The 26,558-nt window shown below is 34.9% G+C and overlaps 1 protein-coding gene across 1 annotated transcript in view; it reads right to left on the bottom strand.

Annotated features, from left to right (window-relative positions):
• The window catches only part of SMCHD1 (structural maintenance of chromosomes flexible hinge domain containing 1), a 175,424-nt gene that overhangs the window by 5,771 nt on the left and 143,095 nt on the right, over positions 1 to 26,558 (bottom strand). The window contains exons 38-46 of the mRNA XM_044666720.1: positions 25,653 to 25,779; positions 25,343 to 25,462; positions 23,787 to 23,872; positions 19,254 to 19,376; positions 16,220 to 16,410; positions 7,802 to 7,911; positions 7,424 to 7,494; positions 3,965 to 4,136; positions 238 to 396 (exon numbers count right to left, since the gene is read on the bottom strand). Coding sequence (XP_044522655.1) covers positions 238 to 396; positions 3,965 to 4,136; positions 7,424 to 7,494; positions 7,802 to 7,911; positions 16,220 to 16,410; positions 19,254 to 19,376; positions 23,787 to 23,872; positions 25,343 to 25,462; positions 25,653 to 25,779 — 1,159 coding nt within the window. The remainder of the gene's footprint in view (positions 1 to 237; positions 397 to 3,964; positions 4,137 to 7,423; positions 7,495 to 7,801; positions 7,912 to 16,219; positions 16,411 to 19,253; positions 19,377 to 23,786; positions 23,873 to 25,342; positions 25,463 to 25,652; positions 25,780 to 26,558) is intronic.

Here is a 26,558-nt window from a genome sequence, read left to right as displayed (position 1 = left end):
GAGGGGATAAGGGAAAGAATAATAGCACTTTTAATGACATTTTCCTTTTACTAGAAGGAAAAAAGTTCTAAAAATTACAGTGGAGGGAATTAAGGACCATGTTTGAGCACTGTGGAGATGAATTCCATGTCACTACCATCTTTTCCCATTATATACTGACAATACTCTTAGAAATAACCATAGTATTAATAATTATGTCCACCTCAGAATAAATGTTAAGATAAAATGAACACATACCAAGTTTTTGTTCTATACGTTCCAGATTTTTCTCTTGTTCACTAAGTTCCTGTTTTTTCTTCTGCATATCTGGAGTATTAAGGTAGTCTATTTGAACATTAAGTTCCTTAGTCACACTATTGAGTTTGCACACAGCTGAACGATATTGCTGGAGAAGATCTATCAGAGGACAAAGAAAACTGATTAAAATATTAGTAAGAAGTTTAATTATTTTGATTGATATGTAATCTCAGGGTTGTGACAAATATTTTTTCCTTATATACAAAATCCACTCCTCATTCTAGGATGATGATTCTTATCTCTTCGAAAGATCCTTTATAAAAAGAATTATTGCTTATATTGCTATATACTTCACTCTACTATTTAAGATTCAATATGTTTATGTGTAAAATAACTTGTTTTGAGGGGTGTGGATCATTCTTGTGAGTCTCTTGCTGTTCCAAATATGATACCTCCTTCTGATAGGCACCTTCTTTTTTTTAAACTAACTGAAACTTTCATCTCCCATGTAGTCTGTTATTAAAGGTAAAAAACTAATTATAAATATCTGCAGACTTCCTCTCTCCATCCTTAATCTGCCCTGATACATGGCACAAGAATGAGAGGATTATTAGGAACTTGGCTTAACAATGAACAAAGTCTTAGATGCATTCCTTGAATGATTATTATGGATTTCCTCCTTCCTGCTTAGCATCCAAGACCCAGATCCCTTTTCTTCTGTATTCTATTTCTTCTTTTTTTGAAAATTAAAAACAAACAAAAAAAGCCACACAAACAAAAACAGCAACAACAACAACAACAACCACAACCACCACCTTACCTTCTGTCTTAGAATTAATAATGTGTATTGGTTCCAAGGCAGAAGAGCAATAAGGGCTAGGCAACAGGAGTTAATTGACTTGCCCAGGGTTTATACAACTACGAAGTGTCTAAGGCCAGATTTGAACCTAGGATTCCCATCTGTAGGCCTGGCTCTCAATCTACTGTGCTATCTAGTGGTTCCGAATCCTGTAATATCTTTATGTGAAAGTACTGTGATTAATAGCTGACCAAGGATAATAGCTTTCAAAATGGCCATGAACAGATAGCCCCCAGGTACCTTTCATCCTCTAGATTCTGGCTATATTCCTAGCCATCATTTCCCCTTTATCCTTATGTACATTCAGACATGCCAAATTGTCTTCCAGCAGGAACTTAAAGTAGCACATAAAAGATTAATTGCTGGGGGTGCAGCTGGGTGGCTCAGCGGACTGAGAATCAGGACCAGAGAAGGGAGGACCTGGGTTCAAATCTGGCCTCAGACACTTCCTAGCCGTGTGACCCTGGGCAAGTCACTTGACCCCCATTGCTTACCCTTATCACTCTTCTGCCTTGGAACTAATACACAGTATTGATTCCAAGACAGAAGATAAGGGTTTAAAAAAAAGGGTTAATTGCTTTATACCATTGGTCAACCTATTTCTATGAAGGATCTTTCAGTTTTAGCAATGGACTACTGTAAAACAGAAGTGACTATTACTACTAATGATTACATTAAACATGAAGTATGAAGTTAAAAAATGTTTAAACATTATGATGGGAATTTTTTAAAAAACATATTTAAGTGGTAAACAATTATCACTGATATTAGTATGGTATTGCAGATTTAGAACTTGAAGGATATTAAATAATGAGTTCAGCCTCATCATTTTATAGTAGAAGAATTTGAGATAGAGAGATTAAGTGATTTGCCCAAGGTCATACAAAAAGTATCTGAGGCAGGATTTAACCAAGATCTTCCTGACATCAAGTGACCATACCACTAGTAGACAATAAAATGATTTCACATACCCTAAAAATGGCCCCAAATTGTCATATTTTCAACTAAAGGGATGTTTTTAAATAGGATTTTTAACTTCAAAGCCAGGCTGTCAACATTCAAGTTTTGCTTCTGTCAATATGACTACTTTTGTGGGTCTTCCTGTTCCCTCTGACCTGATGCTTCTAATTGGTTATTGAAGCAGAAATCTAAACACTAAGTGTGTAACAGATATAAAGAGAGCCGGAGAAACACCAAAATCCCTCCTTTCTGCTTTCTCTGATCTTTTTAATTCTATTCAAGAACTCTTGTGTAAATAAGTAAATAGTATGAACATTTAATGACCGAATTTATGAAGTGACATCAACAAACATTTATTAAGTGCTGATGACACGGGAGATATTGTGTTTAGCACTGAGGATATAAAGAAAGGAAATAATAGCCTTGGCTCTCAAGAAACTCATATTTGAATGGTAAATAGCATGTGAGTCACTATGCACACAGAAGAGATGTATGGATGGATAGAGGGGTAGCCAGAGATGGATATACATATCCAGATATCTATATATTTATTTCACTTTTGTATATCTTCTCCAAAACACCCTCTTCTCTCCTCTGACACTGCCACCACTGGTGCAGACCCTCATTACATCATGCCGAGACTAGTGAAATAGCTGCTGATGGGTCTGCCTGCCTCAAGTCTCTCCCCATTCTAATCCATCCTCCATTCAGCCACTAAAGTGATTTCCCTAAAATGCCAACCTCTCCTCAAACTCAGAGTAGTTCCCTATTGTCTCAAGGATCAAATACAAAATCATCAGTTTGGCATTCAGTCTCTTATTAGATAGCCCTCTCCTCCATTCCAGGCTTCTCCACCATATACTCTTCAGTTCCAGGACATTGGTCTCCCAGCTGTTCTGTGGACAAGACGCTCCATTTTTCATCTCTGGGTGCTCTCTCTGGCTGTTTCTCATTTTTAGAATGTCATCCTTCCTCATGTCTGCCTACTGACTTCTTTTAGTCCTAAGATCCCAGCCATTACCTGTGTCAACATGGAATCTAGAAGCCCCAAATTTGTAGCCTAGTAAGATCTGATGAACCCCAAATTTTAGGACTAGCTTGTAAGTTGGAGACTCCAAAGCTTGTACTTGTTCCCTGTTCCTGTGAGATTCCACCCTGAAGGGAATCCCAGGCTAGCAGTTTCAGACTGAATAATGGACCCTAGGGTAAAAGACAATTGCCATTAGGTAGGGCTAAGCCCAAGCTGTGTTGACTCTTTTTAGTGTTTTAATTATTTCCTATTTATCCTGTATATAGCTTATTTGTATGTATTTGCTTGCTTGGGGTCTCTCATTATATTGTGAGCTTACTGAGGAAAGGGACAATCTCTTATGTTTTGTTTTTTAAAAAAATCTCTATCACTAAGCACAGTGTCTGACAGTCCAAAGAAAAGGCTTAAATAAAATGCTTATTCACTGACTAAAACATACACACACATCCCTACCCACCCGCTTACTCCCTCCCTCCCTGGAAAAAGCCAGGAGGAAGAGGTTAAAAGGAAGAGAATTCCAAAGATGATTTCAGTTATTTGTTTTTTCCCCCTTTCCATCTTTTTCCTGGCTATATTCTGGACACAAGAGATCACTGAGTAAGTTTGGCGTTATTTTGTTATGTGACAATGATAAATATGATAAAAAAAAAAGGTATACATGACAAATATACCAAAGATGATATTTGAATAAATTTATTTCCATAAAAGTTGAAAGAAAAAGAAATTGCTAGTTACTCACAGCTAAAAAGGCAGGATGTTGATATCTGCTATCACTCATTTGTGTAACTATTTCATCCGTTGTGTGAGAATTTGCCATCAAATTCAACATTTATGCTCACTGCATACTATAAACAAAAAATTAAAACTAATGGACTTGCCTATTTGTCCAGCCAGGGTCTGGTAAAGTCTTGGCAGTGGGGCACCAAATACCATTCCTCGAAGTTTGTCCATTGGAGGAGCCTTATTTTGTAGGCCCCCAAATTTTCCATTACTTCTAATTCGATCACCTTCTCTTGTTAGCAAAGTAGGACAATGGGTGATTTTAACAACCTATTATAAGCAAATGACACTATAAGTAAGCTATAAAAGGAGAAAGAATAAAGTATTCATTAAATTCTTCTTTTGAATGCTGTGATGCTATTCACAAAAACTAAGAAACAGAATCTTTCCTTAAGAGGAAAGAGAGGTCAGAGAATGGATAAAGCACTTGGCCTCAGGCGCTGTATTCATATTGGACCGTTAGACACTTATAACTGAAAACCTGGAAAACTCACTTGACATTTGTTTGTGCCATAGTTTCCTCACTGGGGAAATAATAATAAAACCTACATTCTAAAATTGTTATGAGAATCAAATGAAGTAATAACTGCAAAGTGTTTTGCAAACTGTAAAGCATTATATAAAGAAGAAATAAGACACGAAAAGGGGATCTATATTATTACTGATCCAAAATCTTTCCATCTTTTCCAAAAGGAAACTATGAAATACTTTAACAATATTTTGTTAAACATTAGGCATTTTACAATTATTGAAGTTCCTTGATCTACAAGTTTAATAACCCCATCCAAAATTCTTCTTCTATGAAGAATAATTGATGAAACTATGTCAGATCTCTGCAATCACTGCTAAAAGCTCACTATGCATTTCACTATTTTTCTCATTGCTTCATCTGAATGACCTAGCCTAGATTTTTCCCAGAACATGAAGACAAAGCTCACTGGTCCCTATTTTTGAGATTCTGTTCTCCTCCCTTTGTTTAAAATTAGGACACAATTTGTTCTTCTCTAGTACAGAGGTACTATTCCTAATGATCTTTTGAATATCCTAGACCAGGGATGGGCAAACTTTTTAAAGAGGGGGCCAAAGGAAAGGAAATGCTCATCTGTCAGTCTGTTTCTAAGGCAACTCTTTCGAAGTTTCATTGTATTCCTGAGATTAGGAATAATGTCCCACAGCTTGATAGAACATTTCAGGGGGCCACATCTAGCCCGCAGGCTGTAGTTTGCCAATCACTGTCCTAGACCATGACTCTTCAATTAGGGCTGCCATTTCTTTGGGAGGGGAAAGGCAGAATGGTAAAAAGTTACTTTGTACAAGCAATTGAAAAGCAGAGCAGGCAAAATGTATGAATCTAAACTAAGATAACGGGAGTAAGGATAGAAAGTGGTGTATTTGCAATTCATTATGAAAGAAGAGTAGAGAAAACTCGGTAAATGATAGAATATGGAGAAAGAAGGAAATGAAATGGGGGAGGGGGAGAAGCTAGTGAAAGTCAAAGAAATAGGAAAGAAATACAAGAGCAACATAGAAATCAGAGAAAAAAAGAGACAATTAGATAGTCAAGTCAAATGCTATAAAATAAACCTAATGACTGAGAAAAAAATTGGGTTACCGAGGATTATTAGTGGCCTGTAAGAGTTCATTTGCAGCAGAATGGAAAGAACAAGTATAAGATGGTTAAAGAAAAAGGGACAATGAAGAACAATTTAGCATTAAGAAGAGTGAGGTACACTGAATAGAAAAGTTAGTCTAAGACTTTATGCCAATACTAAGATTTTGAAAGGTAAATAATTAGTCTCCAAAATACATGTGCTAAGCAATGTATTACATCAGACAATGAGAAACAGGTCTTAGTGACTGGGAAGACCTGCCCTCTGGGCTGAAATCCTGCCTTCAAATACCTGCTAACAGGAGGATGATAAAAAATCCTTTTAACCTCTGAGTAACCTCAGGAAAATTTCTATTATAACTATTAACTGAAGATAATGTTGGTCAGCATTAGTAGAGAGGATTTAAAAATTATAAATATTTCTTAAAAGCAAACTCATAAAATGTAACAACAAAAAGTCAAAGAGAATTGATCTATTAAGTACTTAATATGTACCAGGCACTGTGCTAAGCCCTGAGGATATAAAAAGAGGCAAAACAAACAAACAAAAAAAATCCATGCTCTCATTTTAATAAATGGGGGAGACAACATGGAAACAATCTTGTATAAATAAGACAGAAAGGATAAACTGGATATAATCTTAGAAAATAGAGAAAATAAAAGGGTTCTTGAAGAAGGTTGGAGAGTCAGGAAAGCCAAGAGGGAGAGAATTCCAGGCATGAGACAACCAGTAAGAAGCCCCAAGACAGGATATGGAGTATCCTGTAAAAAGGAATATAAAGTGATTTTATACAAGAAATGGCAAGAAAGCCAGTGTCATAGAATTACAGAGTATTGTGAAAGGGAGTAAGGTATAAAGAAGACCAGGAAGTTAATAAGAGGCAATGCTATAAAGAACTTTGAATGTCAAAACAGAGGATTTTATATTTGATTTTGGAGATCATAGGGAGCCACTGGAGTTTACTGAATAAGGGAGTGACAGTCAGACTATGCTTTAAGAAGAACAATTTTAATAATAAGTAGGGGAAGGTCTGGAGAAGGAAGAGATTTGAGACAGAGGCCAACAAGCAGGTTACTACAATGGTGCAGGTATGAGGTGATGAGGGCCTGTACTAATGTGTTGGTAGTGTCTCAGGAGAAAAGGAGTCTTTAAAAGAGTTGTTGCAAGTGTAGAAACAATAGGATTTAACAACTGAATGTGTATAGTGGGTGAGAGTGCTGAAGTCAAGACTGACCCTTTCATGGTGAACTCTCTTAAGTAACAGAAAAATTAGGAAAAAGGAAGGGGTTTGGGGGTGTCCACAAGGGAAAGAGTTTAGCCTGGAATGTGTTGAATACATAGATTTGATTTAATTCTGTAGAGAACGAATCTTTTAAAGGCCCTCAAAGGCAATTTATATATTGCTAAGAGTTGTGCTTAAGGAATAAACTTGGGAAAATTTTGATGAAATACTATGTATGTTACAGCCCACACATGCTAAATTTATGTGTGGCCATAGTATACATACCCATACATAATGGGCTAATCAAACCACTCTCAATATAAAATAATTTAGGATAATTCAATACCATTAGGAGAGTTAATTCTAATTTTGGTAAACAAGAGGAATCTAACTTATTTCCTTAGATACCTGATATTAAGGTCAAAATTCTCAAAATTTGAGTTGTCTCCCAATCAATATGCACTAACGTTATTTTATTTACATTTTTTTCAAGGGTTGGAAGGGCATGTTATTAGCCCAAACCTCTTTCAAAGTATATTGAAATTTTAGGTATTTTGAACGGTGTTAAAATTTTTTGCATTGTTTTCTTTCAAATTGCTAATAGGATTGATTGTTCCATAATTATCTTACATAATTATGGGGCTCTTTACATAATTATAAAATCAATTCAATAGAAATGTAATATAAAGAGAAAATTAGAAATACAAACCCAAATTAATACATACCTCTTTTCTATAATGATTGGCAGCATCCAAATTGTCCAGAATGATGGTATCTCCTAATAGCATCCCAAACACTAAACCAGAAAATTAATGAAAATCTGATTTCAAATTCAAATGAGAACTTAAAATAAAATGAAACACAAATAGCAAATATTTTTTTTCTTAAGTGAACATGCTAATTTTTAGCATTATATTAAGTACCTTCCTCCTAGGCTAAAAATAACACATGAAATTGCCAACAATTAATAATAAATTCTCCACTGATAAATGATAAATTTTAGCTTTCTGAAAACTGAAAGAAGTGTGAATCAGCACAGTACTGCTAAGAACTGATTCTATGTGTAATATATACTCTACTCCTATTTAAATAACATCTTTTACCTGTTTGACAATGGTCTGTATTGTCTGGAAATGTTAACAAATCTCTGGCAAATACTGGATTACCAATAGGTCTGAAATAATTTTTTCCATTTCTTAAATGAGGAAGAGGCCTGGTTGAAAAACAACAACATATTAAATTAGGTTAAAAGTGTCTTCCACCATTATTTTGAAAAATGTAATGAAAACTTAGTGTATATAATTTGGACCATAATTAACTTCCTAATACACTCATATACAACATCTATATGAATCTGGAGGTTAAATTAAATGTTTCCTAAACTACTCAGATAAACTATGAACTAAAAACATTAGAAACATATGTTTTATCTATTTTATTTCATCTTCTGACGTTATAGAGAAAATTAGTACAAAACAGGCTATATTTGTAATATGATCACAGATACTTTTTTAAAGGCATGATTTTCCAACATAAGAATGAACCCTTAATCTGAGTCACAATTTTCTCAAAAGGTCTAAGGAAATGAGCTGATTTCATATGGCCAAGGATGTTCCCAAATCTTAAACTAGATTCACTCTAATAATTTTAAAGCATCTACAATATTTAAAGACACTATATTAGGTACTGGGGTGCAAAGACAAATATCTATCATATCTCCCTTTATCTTTGTCCTTAAAACAAAATCTCATTCTTTTCTTTTATATTATTCTACTAATAAAATTAACTCTCATGGTTTATCAAATCTATACAAATAGATTCTCAAACATTCCCTCCAATCCTGACTTTTCCTCTGATCTCTAAATGTGAACCCCAAGCTGCCTCTGTCATGATACCCACTCCTGGATATACTTCGAACACCAACATACCTAAAGCAGAAGCAGGTCCCATGTAACTACTTCAGAAAAAATACAGATGAAGTGAAATGAGAAATTAATGTGTCTTCTACCACCCCAAAATACATTTAAAGTCATCCAGAAGACCATGGGCAACAGAAAAGAATAATGATAGCAAAGTCAGAGCCCACACTCAGGTGAACAACCTGAAGGTCTCTTAAGATAATCAGAATGACCAGAAACACTTGGAGGCTAAAAGATTTGAGGGGCAGGGGGAGGGGGGCTGTGGTAGAGGATGGGACAGAGAAGGAAATTTCCCCCAGTAAAGTCTCAGGGTAATTGAAAACCCATGGGATACCTGGGAATGGCTCAGGAGTAGCAACAAATAGCCAGAGCACAATAGTACTTAAAACAGGACAGCCCTGTACCCTACTCTATTCTGAGAAGCTAGAGAAGGTATGAAAACCAGTGCTTAAACTTCAAAGGCCTTAGAGGGGGGAAACCCAAGCCACTAAAAGTTAGAAAGGGCTGATCTACCCCTTCCAAAAAAATAAATGAGTAAAAACAAAGGTGTAGACAATTATAAAGAATTATAATAGATTCAGAGATACCCCAAACTCTAAATCAGGAAATTAATACTATAACAACCAAAAACAAATACACAGAGGGAAAAAAAATAAATTTTCCACAAAGGCTAAAGGAATACTTAGAAAAAAAGCAGGAAAAATAATTTAAGTCATTGGACTCTTTAATAACCATAATTACAAAAAAAGAAAAAAGTCAGGATACTTTATGTTAAGAAGTAAAAAATGAAAACTGTTCAGAAGGTCTCTGAAAAACAGAGGGCAAAGGTGAAAATAGAATCTCCTCTCTTCAAAGAAATCTTAAATGGCCAAGAATGTCATGGCTGAAATCCAGATCTTCCACATAAAAGGAAAATACCAAAAAGTCAGAAAAAATAAAAGAGTTTGAAGGAACTATAGGTAGAATACACACATGTCCAGGCAGCTTCTACTACAAGCAATGAGAAATCTTAGAAAACAATGCCAAATGAAAAATAGGCGTACAGCTAAAAATAACCTACAAAGTTAAATACAATCTACTGGGGGTAGAGGGGAGGGAAGGAGGAGGAATAGGCCTTTAACAACAACAGGATTTCTCAGCATTCCTAATGAAAAGGCCAGAGTTAATTAATAACTATGACATGCAAAAACAAGACCCAAGAAAAGCAAATTAATTTATTTTAAAGCCCTTACCACCTTCCACCTCAGAATCAATACTACGTATTGGTTCCAAGGCAGAAGAGGGGTAAGGCCTACACAATGGAGGTTAAGTGACTTGCCCAGGGCCACATAGCTAGGAATTGTCTGAGGTCACATTTGAACCTAGGATGGTGATGGCAAACCACTGACATACATAGCCATTTTTGATGACAGAGAAGTATGGGGTTGCATGCCGAGGATGAACCATTTGCTGTAGTGTAGCATGGACACTCTGTGCACTATAGATGACAATTCTACCTATATTAATTTAGCCATTTTGGTTTACTAAATACAGTTATATATTATAATTATACATTTTTGTCATTTAAACTACAAATATCATGAAATTATGGGGTTTTTTCTTGAAGTGATACACCACCCAAGTTATGCTCCATTTTTTGGTGAATTTTGAAACACCAAGCTCAAAAGGTTGCCCATCACTGACCTAGGACCTCTCATCTCTAGGCCTGGCTCTCAACCCAGCCTGCTCCTGAAAAGTAAATTTATTTGAGCAAGCAAAAGGACTATATGATAGTAAAGGGCTCACTTTCTAATAAGAAGAGAAGAAACGAATGCCCCCCCAGAAACTTTTTCAAAAGATTTAAACATATTACAGATTTAAATAAGGAAAATACGTAAAATAGAGTTTGGGAGAAACTTATCAATCAGAGAAGAAGGTGCAGAGAAGAATCTTCCAAGAAGAGAAGGCTGCTGGAATAGAGTGATCTTATAGGGTGAGAAAGACTAGAACTTATTATTTCTAAGAATTTGGGGTGAGAGAAGAATGATACACCAAGAGGGAGAAATGGAGAAAAGAGATGAACCTCTCTTTTATCTGTACCAGATAAAGGAGGATTTAAACAAATATTCACAAAAATGGGTCTAGAAATACATCAAACTCAACGAAGGAATAAGCAGGAATGGGGGGTTGAGGAACAGTTAAGAAGAAGAATGGGATGGATTGTTTTTTTCCCCCAACAGTTTTGATTTATCACAGCTTGGCATAAGACATTAAATGGGAATTGTGGGGGTCTTCTGTGGATGATATGTGAAATCTAGCAGGACAACACAAAGTTTGAAATGCCAATTTCAGTGACAATGACCAAATATTTAAACTAAATTTTACAATAAGGTACATATAGAACATTCTTTGTCTATGTTTCTCTAGCATCTAAGACAGTGCCTGGCATTTTATAAATTCTTAAAAATTATTTGCTGATAGAATGATTGCTGTCTCATGCTATGCGTGCCTTTGCTGGTTACAGCATGGGTAATTCCCAATATTTGCAATGTTCTACTGTTTTTGCCTACTGAGATCCTGCTGATTCTTGGAGGTACTACCCAAATGCCATTTCCTGCAAAGGAAGGTTCCCCACATTATACCATCCAACCAATATGTAGTAATAGTCTCTCTTTACTTGGATCTTTACAAAACAAAGATCTTTCCCAGTTAAAAAGAATGCTTCTGCATTGCTGGTGGAGTTGTGAACTGATCCAGCCATTCTGGCTGGCAATTTGGAATCATGCTCAAAGGGCTATAAAAGAATGCCTGCCCTTTGACCCAGCCATACCATTGTTGGGTTTGTATCCCAAAGAGATCATAGATAAACAGACATGTACAAAAATATTTATAGCTGCGCTTTTTGTGGTGGCAAAAAACTGGAAAAGGAGGGTATGTCCTTCAATTGGGGAATGGCTGAACAAACTGTGGTATATGCGGGTGATGGAATACTATTGTGCTAAAAGGAATAATAAACTGGAGGAGTTCCAGGCGAACTGGAGAGACCTCCAGAAACTGATGCAGAGCGAAAGGAGCAGAGCCAGAAGAACTCTATACACAGAGACTGATATACTGTGGTAAAATTGAATGTAATGGGCTTCTGTACCAGCAGCAATGCAATGACCCAGGACAATTCTGAGGGATTTATGGTAAAGAATGCTACCCACATTCAGAGGAAGGACTGCAGGAGAGGAAACATATAAGAAAAGCAACTGCTTGAACGCATGGGTCGGGGCGGACATGATTGAGGGTGTGGACTCGAAACTACCACACCAATGCAACCACCAACAATTGGGAAATTGGTCTTGATTAAGGACACATGACAAAACCAGTGGAAAAGTGCGTCGGCCATGGGTGGGGGGAGTGCGGGGGGTGAAGGGGAAAATAGGAGCATGAATCATGTAACCATGTTAAAAATGATTATTAATAAATGTTAAATGAAGTAAAAAAAAAAAAAAAAAAAAGAATGCTTCTAAAGATGAATTAGGGTTATACTCTTTCTCCAGTCAGGTAAGGTAGATGAGCTCCGATAAACCTGTCTTTCCTCCACCATTCCTGGACAGGAAGCCCTTAACTTCCCACAGGAAGTCAAGTCACTCTAGCTGTCATCACTTCCAAACTGTTCCTTCCTCTGCCTTTGGCCTGCTAAAATCCTTTCCCTTGACTCTATATAAATGCCTTAATTTATATTAGACTACATGAGAGGCAAAGATCACTGTCTCATCTAAACTTTGTACTTCACCAGAGCTTAAATTGATTTAAGTCAAGATAGCTCATTACTGAGAGGTACATGTTCCTGTTTTTTTATTTTTCAAGATTTAGAGTAGGGAAAAGAAATTTTTGGGTGGAAGAAGGGATTCTATACCATTAGAGGAAAATGATGAGGGGAAACATATAGGTTCAAAAAAAGACAAACTATCTTCTTTGAAATTTTTCCTAGTTTCCTGATAGCATTAGTGATCAAATGACTGCATTAATCATTAAGTATTTATTAAATACCTATAATATGCCAAGCACTAAAACCATGCTAGGAAGTAGGATCACAAAGGTCTTTTTAAAAAGTCTTTTTAAAGTTACAGCCTACAGTCAGAGAGAGAATATATACACATATAATATATAGATTATACAAAAAAAAATAAGGTAATCTCTGAACAGAAGCAATAATAGTTAGTGGAGAAGGTAAATAAAGAGGGAAAGGAGAGGAATTAGAAAAACCATTATGTAAGATAAACTGAAATGAAAATTAGTTAACCTAAGAGATGGCAGTGAGGAGGGACTGTGTTCCATGGATGGGCAACAGCCTGTAAAAGGGCATATGGAAGAGAGACGGGGTTTTACAAGTAAAGAACAGCAAGAAGGGCAATTTCTCTATGGTTCTATCTGAATTATAGAGGCTACAAAGGAATAATGTATAATAAGGCTAGAAAGATTGGCCAATGAGGAGGTGGAAGGTAGTGAGAAAAATATTGTATTAGACACTTGAAGCCAAAGGATGGCCCTACAGTTTACTGATCAGGACAGGCTCATGGTCAGTTAGACCTCTTTAGAAAAATCACTTCAGCAGTGATGTGGAACATGGATTATAGAAGAGAGAAAATCAAAGGCAAATAGACTTATTAAAAAGTCATTATAACCAAAACAAACACAGGAACTAGATGAACACTACAAAACATTTTCCGAAAAATTAAAACTAGATCTAAATAAACAATTTGGAAAGCCATTGATTGCTCATGGGTAGGACAAGCTAACATAATAAAAATGACCATTCTACCCAAATTAATTTACTTATTTAGTGCCATACCTATCAAACTACCAAGAAACTTTTTTTATAGAATTAGAAAAAACTATAACAAAGTTCATTTGGAAGAACAAAAGATCAAGAAAAAAAAAAGTGAAGGAAGGTGCCCTAGCAGTGCCAGATATTAAGCTATACTATAAAGCAGCGGTCTTCAAAACGGTATGGTACTGGCTAAGAGACAGAAGAGAAGATCAGTGGAATAGACTTGGGATAAGTGACTTTAGCAAGACAGTCTATGATAAACCCAAAGAGCCCAACTTTTGGGACAAAAACACACTATTTGACAAAAACTGCTGGGAAAATTGGAAAACAATATGGGAGAGATTAAGTTTAGATCAACATCTCACAACCTACACCAAGATAAATTCAGAATGGGTGAATGACTTGAATATAAAGAAGGAAACTATAAGAAAATTAGGCAAACACAGAATAGTATACTTGTCAGATCTCTGGGAAAGGAAAGATTTTAAAACCAAGCAAGAGTTAGAAAAAATAACAAAATGTAAAATAAATAATTTCGATTACATTAAATTAAAAAGGTTTTGTACAAACAAAAACAATGCAACCAAAATCAGAAGGGAAACAACAAATTGGGAAAAAATCTTTATAACAAAAAACTCTGACAAAGTTCTAATTACTCAAATAAACAAGGAGCTAAATCAATTATACAAAAAAATCAAGCCATTCTCCAATAGATAAATGGGCAAGGGACATGAATAGGCAATTTTCAGATAAAGAAACCAAAAGTATCAATAAGCACATGAGAAAGTGTTCTAAATCTCTAATAATTAGAGAAATGCAAATCAAAACAACTCTGATATATCACCTCACACCTAGCAGATTGGCTAAAATGAAAGAAGGGGAGAGTAATAAATGGTGGAGGGGATGTGGCAAAATTGGGACATTAATGCACTGCTGGTGGAGTTGTGAACTGATCCAACCATTCTGGATGGCAATTTGGAACTACGCTCAAAGGACTATAAAAGATTGCCTGCCCTTTGATCCAGCCATACCATTGTTGGGTCTGTACCCCAAAGAGATCATAGATAAACAGACTTGTATGAAAATATTTATAGCTGTGATTTTTGTGGTGGCAAAAAACTGGAAAACGAGGGGATGTCCTTCAATTGGGGAATGGCTGAACAAATTGTGGTATCTGTTGGTGATGGAATACTACTGTGCTCAAAGGAAAAATGAATTGGAGGAATTCCATGTGAACTGGAAAGACCTCCAGGAATTGATGCAGAGCAAAAGGAGCAGAGCCAGAAGAACATTGTACACAGAGATTGATATACTGTGGTAAAATCGAATGCAATGGACTTTTGTACTAGCAGCAATGCAATGACCCAGGACAATTCTGAGGGACTTATGGAAAAGAACACTACCCACATTCAGAGGAAGAACTACAGGAGTGGAACAGAAGAAAAACAATTGCTTGAACACATGGGTTGATACAGACACGATTAGTATGTAGACTCCTATGACCACCCTAGAACAATTATCAATAATATGGAAATAGGTCTTGATCAATGACACAGGAAGAAAGCAGTGGAAACGTGCGTCGGCTATTGGGGGAAGGGGTTCGGGGGGAAGAGAGAGAGCAAGAACATGAATCATGTAACCATGGGAAAAATTTTTCAAAAAAATAAAAACAAAAATCAAACAAACAAACAAACAAACAAACAAACAGATAGATAAATAAAGTCATTATAATAGTGCAGGAAAAAAGTGAGGAAAGCCTGAATTAAGTGGTTGTGGTTGAGCCAGAGACAGACACAGAGATAATAATGTGAGGTTAGGTGTGAAGAGTTAAAGAAGAACCATAGCAGGAAAATAATGTAGACTATGACAATAAAGTAAAAGGAAAGACCAACAACAACAAAAAAAAACCCAACTAAAACTGAAAGCTATGTAATTATAATGATCAAGCTTGGACCTAAGTAAGAAATGAGAAAATGCAGCAAAATGGGAGACTGAGTATGGAACATTATAAAAAATGTTTGACTTTGCCTCTGTGTTAGCATTCCTTTTTCTTTTTGTTCTAATGGAGGTTCCCTCTGTAGAGAAAAGCTATACTAAAAAATAAAGGCTAAGTAAAACCAAAAGACATTAATATTTTTTAAAAGATCATTGAAAACTTTGAGAGAAATGTCAGTTGAGTGATAAGGTTAGAGACCAGAACATGTGTGGGAGTGGGTGGTGGGGGTCGGGGATTGGGGAATGTTAAGAAAAAGCAATGAGTTACTATCAAGTAAATATCAGTAAGTTTTGAAGGCTATACAAAATTGAATCCTCTCTAGTATAGTCTAGAATTCTCATTTCCAGGTTAGTTTATTAACTTAGTCACTATACTTTAATAAATTGTTTCCAATTCAATCATCTCTTCTTCCTGAAAGGCATGAAAAGGGGAAAAGGAAAAACATACTTACTCCTTTAATAATGTATATCATGTATAGCATTCCTTATTCATGGAATGTTAAAAACTTGAGTTCATTCAAATACTATAGGTTTCTTCTTGTTTTTGTATGTGCATATATATAAAATGCAATAATTCTCACAAATTAAGTTTAAAATGTGATGAGTGCCATTATATTATCAATATTAGCACTGAAGCTATAAAACACTTATTCAATGGTGCTTAAAAAACATAAAGACAATAGTTGCAAATATTTAGGTGATTTAATAATTTGTCTTTTTAGAAAATTTTGGACAATCTAAACTATTTTTATCTAAAAAAGGAGAGATTAAGAAAAAAATTTAATGTTTTAAATTCATATTTTCCACACCTGTTCCAATCTGGAAGAGTCTTCTTATAAATAGAATCAAGTGGTAACACCTGTTGACGACCTTGAGTTTCATCGAAGATCCTACGAGCAGCATCAGTGGTTAGAGTGACTACACAGTCCATATCACTTGCCAAGTGCCAAGAAATAACCTTTGCAGCTTCATCATCTTCAATCTGTGCCAGGTGTGCAATCTACATGCCATATTCAAAATTAAAATTTTAAAAAGCACAAAAATGTAAAGATTTTTAAAAATCTAATTAGACACATATATTTGCCTAAGTATTAATAATTTTCATTATTTTGAACTTAGGCAATTTACTTTCTAAAAAAATTTTAATATATTTTCTAATCTACTTTAATATATGTTGAGAACATTCTGAAATCAAAAACACTTATTTATTGGCTCAAATTCTTTATAGTCAAAATTTTGTGCAAAAAAAGTCATTCTCCCCTCCCAAAATGAACAACAAAATTCTGTAGATCTGAAAAGATGGCAAATGAAAAAACAAGAAAGTTAGCATTTTAATACTAAGTTCATAAACCATTTAAAATATATATGCTGATAAAGCTTTCTTAAATAATTGCATTTATTATTACATTAATAAAAATTTACTTTAAAATCAATTTTGTAGTTTCTCACTATTCTTTTTATTAAAATGTTGCTCATAAATGCTTGTCTTTTAACACTGGGTTCCTAGTTCAAATTTCACATAATGTTAGACTATCACTCATTGCATTGCCTTGAAAGTTGGCTCTAGCTTGTCTATAAAAGTCTATTTGTCCACTTTTGGATTTGCAATCAAAGCCTGCCACACGCCACTATGAGTGTCACCAAAATCATGAGTGCTTAGATTGAATTTTCCAGGTTTTAACCAGAAGGAAAGGAGGCAGGAAGAAAACGAGAGTAACTAAACCAGCAATAACTGAATATGTACAAAAAAAAAGGGGGTGGGGGGGGAAGACGACAAAATCATTACCAATGATCTTATTTCTTTATGATCAAAAGGGGACAGATTTCAATTGTGGAATAATCGTAACACACATAATCAATAGATTTCATTTGTGGGCAATGATGACTTTACTGTTTTGTAAGATTTGTATGTAATTAGACTACTTTAAAAATCACCATGCAGTCCAAAGCTAACTGCCTGGTAGATGAGTGACTCTAGAAGACAACTGTATGGAGGATACATGAAAAACCTCTGTTTTAAAACTAATCCTGTTATAACCAGATTTAGTCACAAGCCAAAGTTCCAACATGCCTATATCAGTAGAAAAGGTAGACAAAGTTAATTTTGTTCAAAAGCGAGTAACTGCAGGTAATTGATTTTGATCAACAGCAAAAGTTCTGCTTACATGCCATTCATTTACAAAATAGGTGAGGGGGAATATCATCAGAACAAGCCAAACAATTTGAAAATAGATAAAAATTAAAGGATAATTTAAAAATTATTTAGAATTTTTGGGATAAATGAAACCAAAAATTTTTTTGAAATCACATGTTTGACTATATTTAGTATCTCTCAGCTTCTAGTTACACATTCTGACAAAGTAATTTTGTTTTGCTTTTCAAAAATTATATTCCATCCAAGAAATGGATGTAAATTTAATGTTTACTCATGTATTAAGTCAAGTGAATGCTGTTCTCTACAACTTCAGTAACTTTTCTATTTTGATAAATACAAACCAAGCTAAAACTGCTATTTTAATTTTTCATCATTTAGTGGTGTTGGCAGTGGCACAGAAAAAAAGATAATTTCATAGTATTTTCACTTGAAGAGTAACTTACTGAAGCATCCAAAGGTTAAACAAAATCATGGCCCCCCTTCTAGGATTGGAACAATCTCTCTCCCCTTCAAGAAGGGAAGTATGAAGCTAAAGAATATAGAAATAAGAAAGAAAAAGAAGTAAAGCTGAAGAACAGTTTCTCTGCTGGTTGGAGGAGCTTTGGCTGTCTTGGAAGGCTTTATATACTTGCTCATTAATGAAATTTGTTGCCATTAAACTGACCGCGATCCAGAGTTGATGAAAAATTAAGCAGTTACTCATTTTAATCTCTGACAAGATAATTTCATTAGTGCAGTCTTGCATGGTACAAACAAAAAGTTTGTGAGTAAATATTACCTGCAGAGGAGGAGGAAGTGTTGCACTGAGTCTAGATGCATCGCTTCCTTCCGCCCTGTAGGTATTACCATGCTCAGAACAGTTTTAGAGGTATATATGGGTAAATCAGAATTCTGGAGCCTGAGGAAAGAACAGGAAAAAAAGATGCACAGACAAAGATAAGGAAAAGCAGGCAAAAAGAACATACAAAGACACACGTGCGTACACTAAGAGAAGTCAAAACAAACAAAAAAAAAACAATTTTAGAAAATAAAAAGCTGAAAAGGAAAAAGAAAATAATGTAGAAGAAAACATTGAGCCCATCTAGAAAAAGAAAGAACCTCCTGCTATTGAAAACATATAGGTCGGGTTCAAAATTAGATGAAATAACACACAAATGGAAACTCTAAGATGAAATTCACCTGGAAAAAAGGTAAAATTGATGGAGGAAAAGACAAAAAGAGAAGAAAAAAATTGTACCATTATCTGTGTTAAGAAAAATTCAAACTGAACTTGTTTTACAAAAAGAATTTTTCACAGTATCTTAGAACACATTTGTCACCATTTGTCAACATTTCAGAATCAGTACTTGCATCAAAATCTGATCCTTTTGTTACTCTTCTGCTTCTCATTCAAATCTGAATCATTGGTAAAGATAGTACCTACTTATAACTTGATTAACCGATAAAAATCTAGGAATAAAGCCCTAAAAAGAACTAAACTATTTATTTAAATTCTATCGCAACTCTCACTGATAGTAGGAATTCTGGAATTGGTACATATCTATTTCAAACTTACCCAAAGCAAAAGCAAATATGAAGAAGGAAGAGACAATGCTATTACTTGGGCTAATTACACAAATAGACAAAAATGAAGATGAGATAGAGAAAAATAACCTAAACTATTCTTTGAAAGAGTTAAAGAAACTCACCTTTCCCAAAATGTCTGGATTGCCTTTTGGGTAGTTTGGAAGAGTACATGATCTCCTAGGTTGTTTCTTTAGTCCCTCTTGTTCAGATATCTTTTGTTTCAGAAGCATGTCAATGTGAGGTATCTGTAAATCACAAATGAATGACAAAGCATTCGATAAGCACTTACTATGTACTAGGCACTGTGCTAAGAGCTAGAAATTTAAAGGTAGAAAGTGAGACTGTCCTTGACCACAAAGAGCTTACATTTTAATAGCAGGAGAAATCCATATAGGGGAATACTGACTAGGAAATGGAATTTAAGCTAGAGATGCCAAGAATATTAGTTGCTCCACTGGGCAGTCAACTAATACCCCTTTCCTGTGATTTGACAATTGTATTCAGAATAAGAGATAGAAATAATGCACTGTATTCAGAATAAGAGATAGAAATAATGCACTGGTATAAAGCAGACAGAAAAAATAAAAATACCTAAAACCGTAATTATCTGAATGTACTGCAACTAATTTTGCTTACAAAGTTAGCTAGGTGGTAGAGTAGCTAATGTGATGAAGTCAGGAAGACTGGAGTTCAAATTCTACCTTAGATACACACTAGCTTTAACACACACTTTACTTTATGCAAGTAACTTAACCCTGTCTGTCTCAGGTTCCTTATCTGTAAAATAGAGGTAATAAAAGCACCCATATTGTAATGCTGTTGTGAAAATAAATTCCCATGGTGATCTCCCCTATCTTCCCGACAGTCTTTACTTTCAATGCCTCACTGAAACCACCTCTTTTCCACTAGCCCCTAATGCCAGTCATCAATAATTATTTAATAAGGACCTACTACGTGCCAGACACTGGGCCAAGTAAAGCCAATATCTCTTTTCTTAATAAATAATCTTGTTCCTATTTTACAGGGGAAAAAACCTCCAAATTTATCCATCCCAAGGTGCCTTTTTCCTATACTCTACTCCTTAAAATTTCTCTTTATTTTCATAAATCCTCTTTTGTATTTGTTCAAGGCTTAGAGAATGAGGGCCTTATCTTTGGTGTGCCTTTGATCTGATGTACTTTTATCTCTGATCCTCAATCTCTCCTTGTTTCCTGGCTTCTATTTAGCATCACATTTAAAATTTCCTCTGTCCTTGAAAAAAGCTTCACTTTATTTTGCCTCTGCATCCTCAGATATCTCTCCTACCTTTCATTCCACTGACAGTTCTCAACTCTCTCCTGACCTAGTCCCACATCACTGAACATCTTCAATAGGATATCTCATGAATAGCTCAAATGTAAAACATTTTTAAAATAAAAATTTCCCCATTTCTGTTGAAATCAACCTATTTTTAGTAATTTGGATTCTCTAACTTCAAGATTAACCTTGACTATCTTTCTTTACCCCTTCCAATACCCAATCAGTTGCCAAGTCTTATCACAAGAGGGCAAGACAGAATCTCTTCCATCATGTGTTGCTTTATCATCACTCAAATAACTTCTACCCTAATTCAGACCCTAATCCCCTTTGGTCTGAACTATTACAAGAGTCATGTTTCTCTGGATTTGGTCTTCCCCCTCTCTTACCCATATTTTATAAAGCTGTTTTAAAGATTTATGAAACTTAAGATCTGACTACATCAGCAACACTACTCAAAAATCCTCAACAACTCCCTAGTATCATTGTCTCTAGGCCAAACTACAAAAGCCTCAAACTAGGATGTAAAGTACTCCACAATCTAGTTGCCACCTTGCCTTTTCAATCTTATAGAGTATTATTCCCCTTCATTTACTTTCTGTTCCAGTTAAACTAGCTTACTACCTGTTTCCTATATACGATATTCCAATTTCTTCCTCTACACCTTTGTACACGTGACCCCCAGAGTAACATGCACTCTCTACTCACATACCTAGTTTCTTCAAGATACAAGTGTAGTACTTCTTCTACATGACTTCCTGATTCCTCCTAAATACTAGTACTCACTCCCATCTGAAACCACCATTTATTATCTTGATTATGGTTAAAGTAGGCATACTCTAACTTTCATTCCTTTTCCCCATGAGGCCTTGAAGACTAGGTGACACAGGACAAATCACTTAGCCTCTCAGAGCTCCGAAGCAGTTCACTTAAGATTCTAAGTAGCAAAGAAATGCAGGCCTGTATTGGTAGATGGCAGATCCTCATGTGAGAGTTTCTTCTATCAATGAAATAAGAGACCTAAGCCATATCCCCATATTCTCATCAGAGACTTATACAAAATCGATGAAAGATATCTATTAAGTGGTATTTGGACATATCAGTAAATGCCATATCAAATGTGACACATATGAAAATATAAGGCGCATCATCTTCTCTCTAAAATTTTCAACCTTTTTTTAAGGGCATTAACCAACTTCTGGTGACTGGGATTGACTAAATTCTTCCCTTTTGCCCTTTACTCTGTCCCCATTATCTAATCTATCTATCAAACATCTCTTGCATTCATCTCCTCTTTATTCAGATGGCCAACACCTTTTTTCAGGTCTTCTTTAACTTAAAGTCTAAACTACGGCAATAGCTGCAGTGATTTAATCTATTTGCTTACAAGTTTTCCTTTCTTCAATCTATCCTGCCTGGTATCTGCCAAAACAAGTATGATTAGGCACAGGTTTGCTCATGTCACTCTCAGTTCAAAACTTCCAGGGGCAAAAGATTTAGGCCTGGAAGTTAACACGAGATAAAATTTAGTTCAATCCTTTTCATTTTACAGATAGGGAAATTGGGTCCAGAAGAGAAATCAAGGTCCTTTGATATCAAATCCATTGTACTACTTCTAAGATAAAACAAAAACTCCTCTGCCTGGTGTCATAAGTCCCCCAAACTCAGAGGGTAGCCTACCTTTTACCTACCTATCACATGCTTTGTTCCAGACAAAGGCTACTGTTATATATGTCAAATTTCACAAATTTAAAAAATAACCGCAAAAAAAGAAAATGTGAAAAAGTGAACAAAGTATTGGACATGGAGTCAGAGAGCCTTAAGTTTAGCCTCTTGTTTTAGTTTATTTTAACAATAAAATACCTATTCTATCTATGCAAAGCAAAGCAAAATAAAAACAAAACAAAAAACTATTCTCTGCCCTCAAGAAGTTTATATTCTAGTGGAATATGGCTGTATGGCCATAAGGAAAGTATTCAAACTCATTGAACAATTACCTAAACTAGTAAGTACACAAGCCCTTTCTTTCTTATCTACTCTGAAGAAACCTCATAAGATGAGGTAAAGTAAGAAAAAAAGCTGAATTTGTTTATGAATTAGCAATCCTGGAGATCGATTTCTATAAGAAATTTAAAAGTATTTAGGATGGGCTTCCTCTAAGGTATATATTATACATTTAAAATTTTAACAACTATCATTCTAAAAAATCTTAAATAAATTTTTATTTTATGACTGAATCAATAAATAAGTAAATAAGTAATGAGAAAAATTTGTAATTTATTCTTGTTTGTTATAGACAAGTTTTTGGTAGGAGAATAGAAAGGCAAGTACTCCCGAGTTCTCCTAGCCCTGTACCTCCTTTACCTGTCAGTGTGGCCTCTTTTCACATTTTTCCTCTTCTTGTATTCATAAGATACTGATACTACGTGTGACTTTTTAGTGGTGATATCACTCCCAACCTACTGGAATTTCTTCAGGTCCATGGATAGGAAGCCTCTCCTTATCCCCCCCCCCCCCCCCCACAATGATACTGCCTTTTCTCTATTGATTACTTCCTATTCATCCTGTATACAGCTTGTTTATACTTCTTTACACACACACACACACACACACACACACACACACACACACACACACACACACACACACACACACACACACGCGCATGCTTGTTTTTCATATTTAAATGTTTCTCTTGGTTTCTATTATTTACATCTTGTTGCACCCATTAGAGTGTGAGCTCCTTGAGAGCAGAGACTGTCTTTTGGTTTTGTTTAGCTCAGTTTCTTGGAACATAGTAGGTGCTTAATAAATATTTACTGACTGACTGAATTCAACACTCCTTCTTCTACTACTATTAGTTCATTCAAGCTTTGTTTTAGAATGTCCTCAATCGACATATCTCAGAAACTATATATTACCTTAGGTACCATTTCTATTAAGCTGCTTCAGATTTTATCAGGCAATAATAATTTTATATGCATGTGCTTACACCAGTGATGATCTTTGAAACAGGAACCATTTTATTCCGGTTTTGTGTCATCTGTGCATTACTTAGGATCTTGTACATACTTTAAAAATATTTGCAGATTGAATTTCTTTGAAGACATGATAACACAAGACTTGGATAATCTCATCTAGTATATCTGGTTAAACTACAGTCAGATTCTAAATTTTCCATATTAACCAAAAGTCAATGCTTTTGTTACTGCTGCTAAGACTAATTATGCAAAAATGTTACAATATTTGTTTAGAGATATAATTTTCTAAGCTTGGTATTTAATATGAATAATATAAAAAAATAAATATGTGTGGATAACATATGTTTGTGTGTTTATAATTAGAGTTGACAAACATACCTGTTGTGTCGTTGGGATGTTTAGATGCTGTTTTTTTAGCTCATTCCTCAAATGGACTTCTTTTGTACCTGCTTCTTGGGCTTGGCCTAGAACAAGCAACCCCATTAATCACAAAATACATTTAAATATATGCCTTTCTAGTAAGAATTGTTCATTTTTCATTATGCCTAACATTTTTTGAAGCTTAATGTTACAAATATGAAAATATATGACATTGTTTTAGTGGTATTTTCAATACAATAGTTTTTATCCTGTATTTTATTTTAGCATTAGATTCATCATGATATATACTGATGTCTAAAGGCAAAACATTTACCAATATTAAAGCGCTTGTTTTTAAAATTCAAACAACAGTCATTTAGAAAACAAAAAGGTAAAACATAGAAGTGTAGGCATTTAGGAAGGCGATGCTATCTACTCTGCTAAATCACACAAATCAATCAAATATCACTCTTTCCACCAGGTGCTGGTGCTCATCCAAAACCTAATGAAATGATAATGCATATGAAACACTACATGACTTATTATAATCAAGAAGTCAACATTCTTAAAGGATAGATGATCCATCAGAAGAGGGCATATTTTAAACTAATAAGCTATTGTGGATGGCCAAACTGACCCTTGCCCAAACCTACAGGCTGTGTGTGTGTTAGATAAGACCCCTTGCAAGCTGAAATGTGTATCCTAGATAAGACCTTGTATACAACCCACCCAACAGGCCCCTGTGCAAGCCTATAGACCATGCCCTTAGAGTGATAACCACCTTTGCTCTAAGTCTTGCTATGAACTATATAAAGGGTGTTGCAAATCTACTGGGGGGGGGAGGGGGGGGGAGGAAGACCACTCCTTTCGGTCTCTTCCCCTGCGTATGTATATGTGTAGCTTAATAAAGCTCTACTATCTGTGTATTTTGCATCGTCTGTCTTGTTTCCTTTGGGCTCACCCAAAAAAGGACCCTAACATAATGAAGCCTTTATGTTAATAAAAACCAACAGAATAATGGAAATGATCCTTGTCCTCTAATTTAGTACTAGTCTGAAACCAAACAACCAAAAGATTTTGTCTACCAGTACTATAACACAAACGGAAATTATCATTAAAGAATTTATTTTTAAAAGTGTATTGGGGCAGGGGAGTAGCACATAGGTGGTTCAGTGGATTGAGAACCAGGCCTAGAAATGGGAGGTCCTGGATTCAAATTTAGCCTCAGATACTTACTAGTTATATATGACCCTGGGGGCAAGTCACTTAACCTCAACTGCCTAGGCCTTACCTCTCTTCTGCCTTGGAACCAATACACAGTACTGGTACTAAGGCAAAAGGTAAGGGCTTAAAAAAAAAAAGTGAAAATGTATCCTAGGGTTGAGAGTAGTAGTGCTACCAAAATATATTATTTCCATTCATTTCCTGAGGTTATCTAGTTTGGCTACATATAACCAGGCATTTTTTCCTAAGGTATAAGCAAAACTTCATTCATTAATGCATATATAGTTGTCAAATTGTTATTGCCATTTTCCCATAATAATTTACAACTACAATTGAATGACACAACTTACATTTCATTTCACTAACAAGCTGATTGCTGGCATCAAATAAATTTCGATAAAGTACAATGGACTGAGATAGCTGGTCTCTCTCTTTTGTAAGTGCTGCCATCTGCTGCTGCTTCCTAAAGTCTAATAAAAGAAAAATTAGGACTACTTATTTTGAACAATATTTTTAAATGCTCATGTTGTTATGTAAATAAAATTTGAGAAAATTGATAATAAAAATAATTTGCTAGGTTTTCTTTAAATCAAGTATACTATGCATAAAATAACACTAAGAAATTAAAATTTTAAACATTTCTGTCTTGAAGAAACTCACCATTATAAAACATAAATGGCAGACAGTAAGGTTCCAATATTCTCGATAAAGCTGGCAGTTGAGGTTCAAATACAATGAAATACTCAGTACTGTCTCTTCCAGGGCTATTTTCTGCCAGCACTAGATCCTATGAAAATAAAAAAAATATAGCTCTAGTAAGAGAAACTAGGCTCTAAACAGGTATTTTTCTACATCTACTGTCCCAGGTGAAATTATACTCTAATTTAAAATTTAAGATTCATAAATAGTCTCTTAAAAAATAAATTACCTATAATTTAAGTAAAAAGACTTTCCAGTATATAACTTTTGAAATGAAATGATCTTTTATCAGAAACCACCTTTCTAAAAATTACCAAAATGAAAGATTCCTATTGTCCAAAATTTAAATAAAATGCAATTAGAATTACCAGAGTTCATTTTGTGTTCTTAGCAGCAAAACCATCCATACTGTTAAGATCAAACAAAAGAGGGGAAAAGGTAAAACATAAAAAAATCCCAAACTCCCACTGCTGAGTTACAATTACAACTGTTACCATGGAAGTAGACACTGTATCCCAAGTGGCTAAACAAGATGTTCCCATGGGGCGTTTTTTTCCTTAAAATTTCTAAAAAGATGCATTAAAAATGCAATATTTTTATTTAGTATACATGACAAAATAGAAAAAATAAAATAGAATGCAAATGAGATTTAAAATATTCCTATCAAACAACAATCTGCCCCAAAGGTACTATTAAATGATGTACAGCCAAAAAGAAGTGTTTTATGGACTCTTAAGAAAATATTAATAAATTACATTCAAAGCAAAGGTAAAAAGTGAAAATACAAGCATCTAAAGGTAAGAGACAGAAGGTGATCCAAAGAAACTTAATTTTAAATTAAAATGATCACTATGATAAGAATACATG

The sequence above is a fragment of the Gracilinanus agilis genome, chromosome 1, assembly GCF_016433145.1.
Source record: "Gracilinanus agilis isolate LMUSP501 chromosome 1, AgileGrace, whole genome shotgun sequence".
In the NCBI taxonomy this organism is placed as follows: domain Eukaryota; kingdom Metazoa; phylum Chordata; class Mammalia; order Didelphimorphia; family Didelphidae; genus Gracilinanus; species Gracilinanus agilis.
This window is presented reverse-complemented; position numbering and strand designations above follow the sequence as displayed.